General features: G+C 41.2%; 1 protein-coding gene across 1 annotated transcript in view; it reads right to left on the bottom strand.

Annotated features, from left to right (window-relative positions):
• Positions 1–10336, bottom strand: part of LOC117509708 (histone-lysine N-methyltransferase SETD1B-A-like) — a 105948-nt gene extending 95612 nt beyond the window's left edge. Inside the window, exons 1-2 of the mRNA XM_034169427.1 lie at positions 10219–10336; positions 9878–10024 (exon numbers count right to left, since the gene is read on the bottom strand). Coding sequence (XP_034025318.1) covers positions 9878–10009 — 132 coding nt within the window. The 5' untranslated portion in view covers positions 10010–10024; positions 10219–10336. The remainder of the gene's footprint in view (positions 1–9877; positions 10025–10218) is intronic.
• Positions 10337–12989: the final 2653 nt, after the last annotated feature.

Here is a 12989-nt window from a genome sequence, read left to right as displayed (position 1 = left end):
TTCCCAGACACGGTCAGAGGAAGAGCATGTTCCCAAACCTGGTCAGAGGAAGACCGTGTTCCCAGACAAAGGCCGGAGGAACACCGTGTTCTCAGATGAGGTCAGAGGAAGCGCGTGTTCCCAGACAAGGTCAGAGGAAGAGCCTGTTCCCAGAGAAGCTCAGAGGAAGAGTGTGTTCCCAGACAAGGTCAAAAGGAAGAGCATGTTCCCAGACAAGGTAAAAGGAAGAGTGTGTTCCCAGAGATGGTTAGAGGAAGAGCGTGTTCCCAGACACAGTCAGAGGAACAGCATGTTCTCAGACAAGGTCAGAGGAAGAGTGTATTCCTAGACACGGTCAGAGGCAGAGCATGTTCCCAAACCTGGTCAGAAGAAGAACGTGTTCCCAGACATGGTCAGAGAAACACTGTGTTCCCAGATGAGGTCAGAGGAAGCGCGTGTTCCCAGACAAGGTCAGAGGAAGCGTGTGTTCCCAGATGTGTTCAGAGGACGAGTGCATTCCCAGACAAGGTCAGAGGAACACTTTGTTCCCAGACAAGGTCAGTGGAAGAGTGCATTCCCAGACAAGGTCAGAGGAAGACTTTGTTACCAGACAAGGTCAGAGGAAGCGCGTGTTCAAAGAGAAGGTCAGAGGAAGAGTGTGTTCCTAGAGACGGTCAGAGGAAGAGTGTGTTCCCAGACAAGGTCAGAGGAAGTGTTATGTGTCGACGCGGGTTGAGGAGCGGACCTGTGTCAGACAGGACCCAGCGCTAAAAATAACCAGAAAGCGGTTCCAAACAGAAACTATTTATTATTCACCTGTGCTTAAAAGTGTAAAAACATAAAAACAACGTCCCTCTGGTGGAGTGATTCGTGGCTCGCTCTCCAGCGCCCGCAAGGATTAAAGCCGGCGCTCCTGGACTTCCTACCACCGCCAAACACCCCCCAGGTGGACACGACAAACTGATTCTCTGTGAAGCAAAGAGAAGGTGAGGTAAGGCAACAGATACAACTATATCTTCCAATAAACACACGCTATCAGCAACACACTCAGGTCAGTGTCCTTTTTTTTACTTTATGCAAATGAGCAGCTTCTCACAACAAGTGGAGGATCACTTGTGTGTTCCCAGACAAGAGCAGAGGAAGCACATGTTCCCAGAGAAGGTCAGAGGAAGAGTGTGTTCCCAGACACGGTCAGAGGAAGAATGTGTTCCCAGATACAGTCAGAAGAAGAGCGTGTTTTCAGACCAGGTCAGAGGAAGAGTGTGTTCCCACACACGGTCACAGGAAGAGTGTGTTCCCACACACGGTCACAGGAAGAGTGCATTCCCAGAAAGGTCAGAGGAAGAGTTTGTTCCCAGACAAGGTCAGAAGAAGAGCGTGTTCCCAGACAAGGTTAGAGGAAGAGCGTGTTCCCAGACAAGGTCAGAGGAAGAGCGTGTTCCCAGACACGGTAAGAGGAAGAGCACATTCTCAGACACGGTCAGATGAAGAGCGTGTTCCAAGAAATGGTCAGAAGAAGAGCGCGTTCCCAGATAAGGTAAGAGGAAGAGTGTGTTCTCAGACACGGTCACAGGAAGAGTGTGTTCCCACACAAGGTCAGAGAAAGAGCGTGTTCCCAGAAACAATCAGAGGAAGAATGTGTTCACACACAAGGTCAGAGGAAGAGCGTGTTCCCAGACCTGGTCAGAGGAAGAGTGTGTTCCCACGCACGGTCAGAAGAAGAGCGTGTTCCCAGAGATATGATGAGCGCATTCTCGGATAAGGTCAGAGCAAGAACATGTTCCCAGACACAGTCAGAGTTCCCAGATGAGGTCAGAGGAAGAGTGTGTTCCCAGACAAGGTCAGAGGAAGAGCGTGTTCCCAGACAAGGTCAGAGGAAGAGCGTGTTCCCAGACAAGGTCAGAGGAAGAGCGTGTTCCCAGATAAGGTCAGAGGAAGCACGTGTTCCCAGACAAGGTCAGAGGAAGACTTTGCTCCCAGACAAGGTCAGAGGAAGACTTTGCTCCCAGACAAGGTCAGAGGAAGAGTGTGTTCCCAGACACAGAAACCTTATGCTATGATTTGAATCACCTGTGCTGTAATTTGAATCCCCTGTGCTGTGATTTGGAGAGCTTATGCTATAATTTGAATCGCCTGTGCTATGATTTGGAGACCATATGCTGTGATTTGAATCCCCTGTGCTCTGATTTGGATGCTATGATTTGAATCACCTGTGCTGTGATTTGGATGCTGTGATTTAAATCACCTGTGCTGTGATTTGAATCCCCTGTGCTGTGATTTGGAGACCATATGCTGTGATTTGAATCCCCTGTGCTGTGATTTGGATGCTGTGATTTGAATCCCCTGTGCTGTGATTTAGATGCTGTGATTTGAATCACCTGTGCTGTGATTTGAAGCCCCTGTGCTGTGATTTGGAGACCCTATGCTGTAATTTGAATCCCATATACTGTGATTTGGAGACCTTATGCTGTGATTTGAATCCCCTGTGCTGTGATTTGGAGACCTTATGCTGTGATCTGAATCCCCTGTGCTGTGATCTGGACACCTTATGCTGTAATTTGAATCCCCTGTGCTGTGATTTGGAGACTTTATGCTGTGATTTGAATCCCCTGTGCTGTGATTTGGAGACCTTATGCTGTGATTTGAATCCCCTGTGCTGATTTGGAGACCTTATGCTGTGATTTGAATCCCCTGTGCTCTGATTTGGAGACCTTATGCTGTGATTTGAATCCCCTGTGCTGTGATTTGGACACCTTATGCTGTAATTTGAATCCCCTGTGCTGTGACTTGGAGGCTTTATGCTGTGATTTGAATCCCCTGTGCTGTGATTTGGAGACCCTAGGCTGTAATTTGAATCCCATGTGCTGTGATTTGAATCCCCTGTGCTGTGATCTGGAGACCTTATGCTGTGATTTGAATTCTGTGTGCTGTAATTTGAATCCCCTGTGCTGTGAGTTGGATGCTGTGATGTGAATCACCTGTGATCCCCTGTGCTATGATTTGGAGATCTTATGCTATGATTTGAATCCCCTGTGCTATGATTTGAAGACCATATGCTGTGATCTGAATCCCCTGTGCTGTGATCTGGACACCTTATGCTGTAATTTGAATCCCCTGTGCTGTGATTTGGAGACTTTATGCTGTGATTTGAATCCCCTGTGCTGTGATTTGGAGACCTTATGCTGTGATTTGAATCCCCTGTGCTGATTTGGAGACCTTATGCTGTGATTTGAATCCCCTGTGCTCTGATTTGGAGACCTTATGCTGTGATTTGAATCCCCTGTGCTGTGATTTGGACACCTTATGCTGTAATTTGAATCCCCTGTGCTGTGACTTGGAGGCTTTATGCTGTGATTTGAATCCCCTGTGCTGTGATTTGGAGACCCTAGGCTGTAATTTGAATCCCATGTGCTGTGATTTGAATCCCCTGTGCTGTGATCTGGAGACCTTATGCTGTGATTTGAATTCTGTGTGCTGTAATTTGAATCCCCTGTGCTGTGAGTTGGATGCTGTGATGTGAATCACCTGTGATCCCCTGTGCTATGATTTGGAGATCTTATGCTATGATTTGAATCCCCTGTGCTATGATTTGAAGACCATATGCTGTGATTTGAATCCCCTGTGCTGTGATTTGGAGACCTTATGCTGTGATTTGAATCCCCTGTGCTGTGATTTGGAGACCTTATGCTGTGATTTGAATCCCCTGTGCTGTGATTTGGATGCTGTGATTCTAATCACCTGTGCTGTTATTTGAATATTGTGTGCTGTGATTTGAATCCCATGTGCTGTAATTTGGAGAAAAACAAAACAAAACAGAAACGTTCCCCTATGCTGTGATTAAACCAGCATAGGGGAACTTTTCTGTTTTGTTTTTTTGTTATTACTGTCCCACTTAGCAACACAAAGTGGCCCTCAAAATGCAGGAAACAGTGTTTCGAATTTCGAACAGTGTTTTATATGATGCTAGCAAGTTTCATGCTAATGTTAGCCTGTTAGCATTGCATTTTATGACGTGATACATGTGCATTATATGTGTGATGTGATACTAGCAGCTTTTCAAGACACGGTGAATCGCTGCAAAGCGTTCTCCTCGCTCACGTCCTCAGACACAAGTATTTTTAAAAGCAGATTCTAAATGGTGTTACTCACAATAGAGGCACTGCGCTCATGCTAACGCCAAGATAGCACCAAGCCACTCATACAACTTATGATATAACCACTGTGACTTTGTGAAAATAAGGAAACAGCACTGCAACCAGTGTTGCCACAGTTACTTTGAAAAGTTATGTTATTAGCAGTGGTGGGCACAGTTCCACTAATCCGCTAACCGATAATTATCGAAGCTAATGTTTTCATTATGGGATTAGCTTTTCAGATAACTGAAAACCATCAGCTGACTAATTATCTTCCAGTAAATTTTGGTCCCATAAATTTTATACAGCTAACATATTTTTGCAGGCGTCATGATCAAAGCTTAACGGTTACAAACATTTATGAAGTCTGAAATCAAAGATTTAAGTACCTACCTGTTAGAGTTAGGTACTTAGAGCTGGCTGGTTCCAGGAGAAACCGCTCTATCCTCCGCAGGCAAAGGAGAACTGGTTCCAGAAAAGAAAAGCTTGTTTCTTTTGACCCCATATTGATATGCTGGCAATATCACCAGAGGCATACAGTTTTAACTTATGGTTAAAATTTTAACCAAACTAATTTCAGACAAGTTATTTAAATTAAAATGATCGTTCTTGGTCCAGTGAGAGATCGGCAACAATTTGACCAGTTAACAATCAGCCTAGGCTCGTGTGTCATACATCACACTGACAAAGTGAGGAACCTTGGGGTAATTTTTGATCCTTCGTTGTCCTTTGGCCTCCACATTAGAAATATTACGAGGACTGCTTTCTTCCACCTGCGAAATATAGTGAAGATTCGTCCCATCCTGTCTATGGCTGATGCTGAGACCCTGATCCATGCATGTATCTCTTCTAGATTGGACTACTGCAATGTTCTATTTTCTGGTTTACCGCAGTCTAGCATTAGGGGTCTTCAATTGGTTCTAATGCTGCATCCAGACTTTTGACACGAAGCAGAAAGTTTGACCACATTACACCCATTTTGGCGTCTCTTCACTGGCTTCCTGTACCAGTGAGATCAGATTTTAAGGTTCTGCTACTAACCTATAAAGTTATTCATGGACTAGCACCTCCCTACCTAGCTGACCTAATTAAACCTTACGTACCGGCCCGGGCTTTACATTCTCAGGGTGCAGGACTACTTTGTGTCCCTAGGGTGAATCAGAAGTCTGCGGGTCACAGAGCTTTCTCTTATCATGTTCCTGTTCTGTGGAATGATCTCCCTGCGTCAATAAAACAATTAGGTTCTGTGGAGATTTTCAAGTCCAGACTTAAGATGCACTTCTTTTCCCTTTCATATGGCTAGCATACTGGTACAGTTTTGTTTTACGCTTTTTACTCTTTTAATTCATTTATTAGTAATTGGAGCGTGCCGCAGCCTCAACTTTACTTAAATTCTGGGTCTTTTAGTGAAGTTTAGGGCTAGCGGCCGGCGATCACCTTAGTATTTCTTCTGTTTTTCTTGTTGATTAATGCTGACAAATTATACAGTATTTTTTGTCTTTCTGATGCCTGATTCTGAGATGGGAGTTGTATTTGTGTTGGCAACCCTCCTGTCCTGTGCACCACTAGCAATTCTTGTATATTCGTCTGTGAATTTTTCTGTGAATTGTTCTGTAATTTATGTTTGTAGCATGGCCCAAGCAGAGGGTCACCCCTTTGAGTCTGGTCTGCTTGAGGTTTCTTCCTCAGAGGGAGTTTTTCCCAACCGCTGTTGCTCTGGGGGTTGGTAAGGTTGGACCTTACTTGTGTGAAGCGCCTTGAGGCAACTCTGTTGTGATTTGGCGCTATATAAAGGAAAATAAATGGAAATCAATTGAAACTGAAATTAACGCCACATCTAAAGTGAAAAGTGAAAATATCAGATATACGTTTTAGTTTTAAAGTAATGCACTAATTTTGAAGGTTTTAGTGTGGCCATTGTGTACATTATGTACACAATGGTTACACAATGGTTACCCATAATGTACAAAGTACATTATGGGTAACCTCAGTACATTCACGACAGGAGAAATGCATTTGAGACGCTCTGATCAGGCTCCACACAGACAACAGCATTAAACTCTTTGTATATTGTGCCTAAAACTCTTATGAATATATTCTCTGGGTTTATAGACATTGTTATTGTGTTTGTTTTATGTAAAAATGCCAGAAGAAGCTCAGGTTGCTTCTCCGTCCCTTTTTGTTCCAGAGTAATATATATGTCTGAAATTCGGTTTGCATTTATTAAATTCCACACATCTTAAATGTAGCAGACACGGACAGATTATTTATTTGGAATAATAAATTATCCGTATGAAAACTGCAAGTTTTCAGGGTCTCTACTGCTGTCAGGATCTGCTCCAGCCCAGGGTTCATGTCTGGGTTTTCCCCTTATTTGGTCTAGGCTTCCACTGAGGGTTTTACAGTTTTACTTTTCATATTATTATATGCTGTCATGTAAGTCTTGGTTTGGTTCTGTTCGTTTCTGTACTTTGTGCAATGCTTCTGTTACCGGTTTTATTCTGTGTATCATTTATTTATGGTTTAGTCATTCATTGCATTACCTAGTCCCTGGTTTTGATTTGTTCATCATTTATGTCCTATTCTGTCAATAGTTTGTTTTGTCATGTTTAGTGTATTCACTTTCCTGTGTCACATCCTCTCTTCTTAGTTATTATGACTGGTTTTCCACTCCTCGACTCGCCACCTTAGTTTCAGTTTCACCCCCTCTGTTTTGTTCGTGTTTATTATGGTTAGTCAAGCACGTCACATTTTGCACCGCTGGTTTTTCTGTCATTTAATTATCTTGCCCCAGTTCACTTTGCTTTTGCCTTACTGCACTCTCTTGCACTTAGCTTTGTCTTCCCTGGTCACACCCCCTTCCCGCACTCTCTGCACACCTGTCCTCATTTCACATTCTGATTCTTCCACTAGTATTTAAGCCCTCACAGTCTCACAGTCCCTTGCCAGATTGTTGCATTTCGCACTTTCCAGCCTCACGCCTTTGTCCTGTTGTGCCTTGTTGTATTTCTGACCTTGCTAGTGTTATCGACCTCCACCTTGTCTTATCCCTGAAATCTGCTTGTTTTTTGACTTTGCCTCTGCCTCAGCCCTGTGTACTCCTTGACACCGTGTATTTGGAACTTTGCTTGTTTTTTGGACTCTGCCTCAGCTTGCTACCTGCCAGTACCTCTACCACGTTGATTGATTCCCTGTGTACCAAACCTGTTGCCTGCCTATCAGATAAAGCCATTTTTCTTGATTTACACCTGTGTCTGTGAGTCTGCATATGCCTTCAGGGCCAAGCCACCACAAGCCATGACAACTGCCATCTACTTGCCAGTAGTGTTCATGGCAGTGTTCGCCCCAAGTACTAAGTGTCTGGGCACCAGTAGATGGCAGTGTTCTATTTATTTTGACCCCGGTTATATCAGACGGTTGTCAAATCAACTTTTTGGCTTAGCAAACGGCTTTTTTTTTAACAAATAAAAAAATGGCATATTTTACAAAAGCACTATTTATATGTAAACACCAACACACACAACTCACACATTAACGTGTTGGGTTTTATGTTATATTTTAACTTTGTACAAATGACAGAATTGGCATTAATGGAATTATTCTATCAGTATTAATTTTATTTACACTTCAAAACCATAAGTCAGCACTGCTTTATTTTCTAAGACCGCCGCCTCACGGCGACACTTGAAGAGACAGTTGAAACTGAGTAGACTGCTGAAAGCTATGTAGTAAACAGCAGCTTCCAGCAGGGGGCAGTGCGCACAAAGACAGAAGTGCTGACTCATTGTTTGGGTCTGTGGTCGTCTTTGATGCTACCAGAAGCGATTCAGCTTGTTAGTTGCAAGTGTACCGGAGACAATACTGAAAGTTATCAGTTAGCTGTAGCTTCTGATAATTTTTTGGGTGGTTTATCACTTTGCTTCATAAAAGATAACGTTTCATTTAGGTGATTATCTGTTATCGAAGCTAACTTTGTGGTTAGCTGTGACCACCACTGGTTTTTAGTTACTTTATACAGTCACTTCATTAGCAGCCGTGGACAACTTGTTGGCATGCAGCTGCTGAATGGAACTAATGTAACCAGGATAATACGAGGCAGCTTAAACCACAACTGTACAACCCCAAAGTGGAGAAAATGATTTGGACAGTCAACCTTTTCTAATAGAGGGTTTTCAATCACATGAACGATTTGCTGCAGGACAGGTGCCGTCTCCATTCTGGATTACAAGGAGCCTGGCGCGTGATAGAAAAATGGAGAGAATGTACGGTTATTACGATGCTTTAAATCCTTGAGGTAAAGCTATTTATCGTGATAGATGTGTAGCAGTTGGTTCAGTGAATCCATATCTTGTACCAGATAGTGAATTTAGTGGTGATGTAACGAACTGGCCGACAGTGTCACACTGTGATATTGTGAACTAGGAAGCTGCCGACCAGGTCAGCCTCACCGACCCCTGCAGAGCATCACAGCGGAGCTCTGAAAGCGGAGGTCGGTCTTGAAGTCCTGAGCGATTTCTCTCACCAGGCGCTGGAAGGGCAGCTTGTGGATCAGCAGCTTGGTGCTCGAGGACCACAATGTAAATAAGCATCCATACTGGAAGCGTTCTTGTGTTATCATCGGCAGTATTTTTATGTATTCTTATATAATTTTATTGCTGAATAAAATAATATTTTGGGAGCAGTGGATTTCTGGTCGCGGCGGATCTCTCTCAGCGCCACAGTGCCGTGAGGCTTCTTCATACCGACGTTGAAGCTTCTGCAATTGTTCACCAAATGCATGTAGCGTATCACAGCAGCCACCGTGTCGTAATCCAGAATGGCTGCGGGCCACAAAATGACGTGACCGATACGTCACATGAAAACCCTCTATAAAGCCTGTAAACTCTGGGACGCACAACACAAATGAAGTCCATCAGCGAGTTTAAATTGTTCTCGTCCAAACTTAAATCTTGCCTTAAACTAAATCAAAAGTGCACCCATGTGTGAGAGTGTGAATGAATGAGATGGGTGAGTGATGAACTTTTGAACTGTGCTGTTATTTATAGATGAAATGTTCTCATGTGAATGAATTTGTGTTTTAGATGATGTGTTGGTGTAGAAAAGCTCAACCAGGGACAGGAGTTGAAATTTAGCAGCTGCTATAATGTGTGCATCAGCTGCAGGCTTTGTTTTGTAACTACTGTTTGATTGCATTGTCCCTGTCAAATAAATAAATAGTAATCTAAGTGGTTATTTTTAAGATTACTAGTTACCTTATTAGTTACAAGTTGTTGGCACCTGCTAATAAAGTAACTGTATAGAGTAACTAAAAAGTAACTAATAAAGTAACTTTTCAAATTAACTGTAGCAACACTGACGGCGACACGCCAACATCATTTACAGATTATCATCTGCAACCGGATTCAAGAAGAAGATTATAATAAAGTCAGTTTTATTTATCATCAGTCCACACACGGGCAGCGTCCGTGTGGCTGCTTCGGCAATGTGATGCTGTGTCAGGAAGGGGACCCGGTGCAAAACGTGTGCCAAATCAACATGTAGATCCAACTCAGACCTGCTGTGGCAACCTGAGTGAAAACAAGGGAGCAGCTGAAAGGACTTCTAATACACTTCATTAATTAAATTTAATAAATGTACAGAACATTTGAAGTATTTCTCTTTGGGGGGATTAGAGTGGGTAAGATTAGAGTGGATTTATCCAAGTATTGTGTGTGTGTGTGTGTGTGTGTGTGTGTGCTCGCGTGCGTGTGCGTTAACGTGCTCACGGTCGTGCTGAAAGTCCGTCCGTCAAAGCGGAACACTTTCTGCTGCGCACGGATCAATACCGGATCAATAATCAGCTTCCAGCTGGTCCACGGCGCGCGCGCTGCGTCTGCAGCTTCTTCTCCTCCGTCCATCACATTCAGAACCAACTAAAAAAAAACAACAACAAAAAAAACCAGACAAAATCCACAAACCAGTTCGTTCCAGTTCACCTGCACAACGCCCCGACAGGTGAGGAGCGCATCACCTGTGACGTCACCGTGGACAAAGCGCACCAAGAAAACAACTTGAACACTTTAACACGCACAGTCACCCTGAACAGCAGCTTTTATGTCCGTCTCACCCGTTATGAAGTTTGTCTTCACGGTCCTCTCGTTGTCCAACATCGTGCGACCTGCTCGGTCCTCGACCTCATCACCACTCACCAGCTCCAACAGCAATCCTTCCGCCAAGAGGCAGGCGCAATATAGATCCTCAGCCTGAAGCAACGATGGAAAAAAACCTATTTAATACTCATTCATTCATTCATCTTTTACCGCTTAGTCCATTTAAGGGGCGCGGGGGGCTGGAGCCTATCCCAGCAGCCATAGGGCGTGAGGCGGGCTACACCCAACACAGGATACGTTATATTATAACGTGAGCGTTAAATAGTACTTTTTGAGTATTTAATAGTTTTTCAGTGTTAAATAGTGTTTGAGTGTTAAATAATCATTTTTGAGTGTTCAATAGTTGTTTATAACCGTTATAAACTATCGAACACTCAAAAATGATTAACACTCAAAAAATCTTTAACACTCAAACACTATTTAACACTCAAAAACTATTTAATACTCAAAAACTTCTATTTAACACTCACGTTATAAACAACTATTAAACACTCAAAAATGATTATTTAACACTCAAAAAATCTTTAACACTCAAACACTATTTAACACTCAAAAACTATTTAATACTCAAAAACTTCTATTTAACACTCACGTTATAAACAACTATTAAACACTCAAAAATGATTATTTAACACTCAAAAAATCTTTAACACTCAAACACTATTTAACACTCAAAAACTATTTAATACTCAAAAACTTCTATTTAACACTCACGTTATAAACAACTATTGAACACTAAAAAATGATTATTTAACACTCAAAAACTCTTTAAAACTCAAACACCATTTAACACTCAAAAACTATTTAATACTCAAAAACTTCTATTTAACACTCACGTTATAAACAACTATTAAACACTCAAGAATGATTATTTAACACTCAAAAAATCTTTAACACTCAAACACTATTTAACACTCAAAAACTATTTAATACTCAAAAACTTCTATTTAACACTCACGTTATAAACAACTATTGAACACTAAAAAATGATTATTTAACACTCAAAAACTCTTTAAAACTCAAACACCATTTAACACTCAAAAACTATTTAAGACTCAAAAACTACTATTTAACACTCACGTTATAAACAACTATTAAACACTCAAAAATGATTATTTAACACTCAAAAAACTTTAACACTCAAACACTAACACTCAAAAACTATTTAATACTCAAAAACTTTATTTAACACTCACGTTATAAACAAGTATTGAACACTCAAAAATGTTATTTAACACTCAAACACTATTTAACACTGAAAAACTATTTAATACTCAAAAACTACTATTTAACACTCACATTATAAACAACTACTGAACACTAAAAAATGATTATTTAACACTCACAAACTCTTTAACACTCAAAAACTATTTAAGACTCAAAAACTATTTAATACTCAAAAACTTCTATTTAACACTCACGTTATAAACAACTACTAAACACTCAAAAATGATTATTTAACACTCAAAAACTCTTTAACACTCAAACACTATTTAACACTCAAAAACTATTTAAGACTCACGTTATAAACAACTATTTAACACCAAAAATGATTATTTAACACTCAAAAACTCTTTAATATTCACATATGATTCAATATTCAGAGCTTTAATTCATTTGAAAGCTTGACTCTTAGTCTTGTCCATCCAAATTGGAAGTCCCAAAAACCAGTTTTATTTGTTATTATCTATCGTCCACCTGGTCGTTACTGTGAGTTTCTCTGTGAATTTTCAGACCTTTTATCTGACTTAGTGCTTAGCTCAGATAAGATAATTATAGTGGGCGATTTTAACATCCACATAGATGCTGAGAATGACAGCCTCAACACTGCATTTAATCTGTTATTAGACTCTATTGGCTTTGCTCAAAATGTAAATGAGTCCACCCACCACTTTAATCATATCTTAGATCTTGTTCTGACTTATGGTATGGAAATTGAAGACTTAACAGTATTCCCTGAAAACTCCCTTCTGTCTGATCATTTCTTAACAACATTTACATTTACTCTGATGGACTACCCAGCAGTGGGGAATAAGTTTCATTACACTAGAAGTCTTTCAGAAAGCGCTGTAACTAGGTTTAAGGATATGATTCCTTCTTTATGTTCTCTAATGCCATATACCAACACAGTGCAGAGTAGCTACCTAAACTCTGTAAGTGAGATAGAGTATCTCGTCAATAGTTTTACATCCTCATTGAAGACAACTTTGGATGCTGTAGCTCCTCTGAAAAAGAGAGCTTTAAATCAGAAGTGTCTGACTCCGTGGTATAACTCACAAACTCGCAGCTTAAAGCAGATAACCCGTAAGTTGGAGAGGAAATGGCGTCTCACTAATTTAGAAGATCTTCACTTAGCCTGGAAAAAGAGTCTGTTGCTCTATAAAAAAGCCCTCCGTAAAGCTAGGACATCTTACTACTCATCACTAATTGAAGAAAATAAGAACAACCCCAGGTTTCTTTTCAGCACTGTAGCCAGGCTGACAAAGAGTCAGAGCTCTATTGAGCCGAGTATTCCTTTAACTTTAACTAGTAATGACTTCATGACTTTCTTTGCTAATAAAATTTTAACTATTAGAGAAAAAATTACTCATAACCATCCCAAAGACGTATTGTTATCTTTGGCTGCTTTCAGTGATGCCGGTATTTGGTTAGACTCTTTCTCTCAGATTGTTCTGTCTGAGTTATTTTCATTAGTTACTTCATCCAAACCATCAACATGTCTATTAGA

This window comes from Thalassophryne amazonica, chromosome 5 (assembly GCF_902500255.1).
Source record: "Thalassophryne amazonica chromosome 5, fThaAma1.1, whole genome shotgun sequence".
Lineage (NCBI taxonomy): Eukaryota > Metazoa > Chordata > Actinopteri > Batrachoidiformes > Batrachoididae > Thalassophryne > Thalassophryne amazonica.
This window is presented reverse-complemented; position numbering and strand designations above follow the sequence as displayed.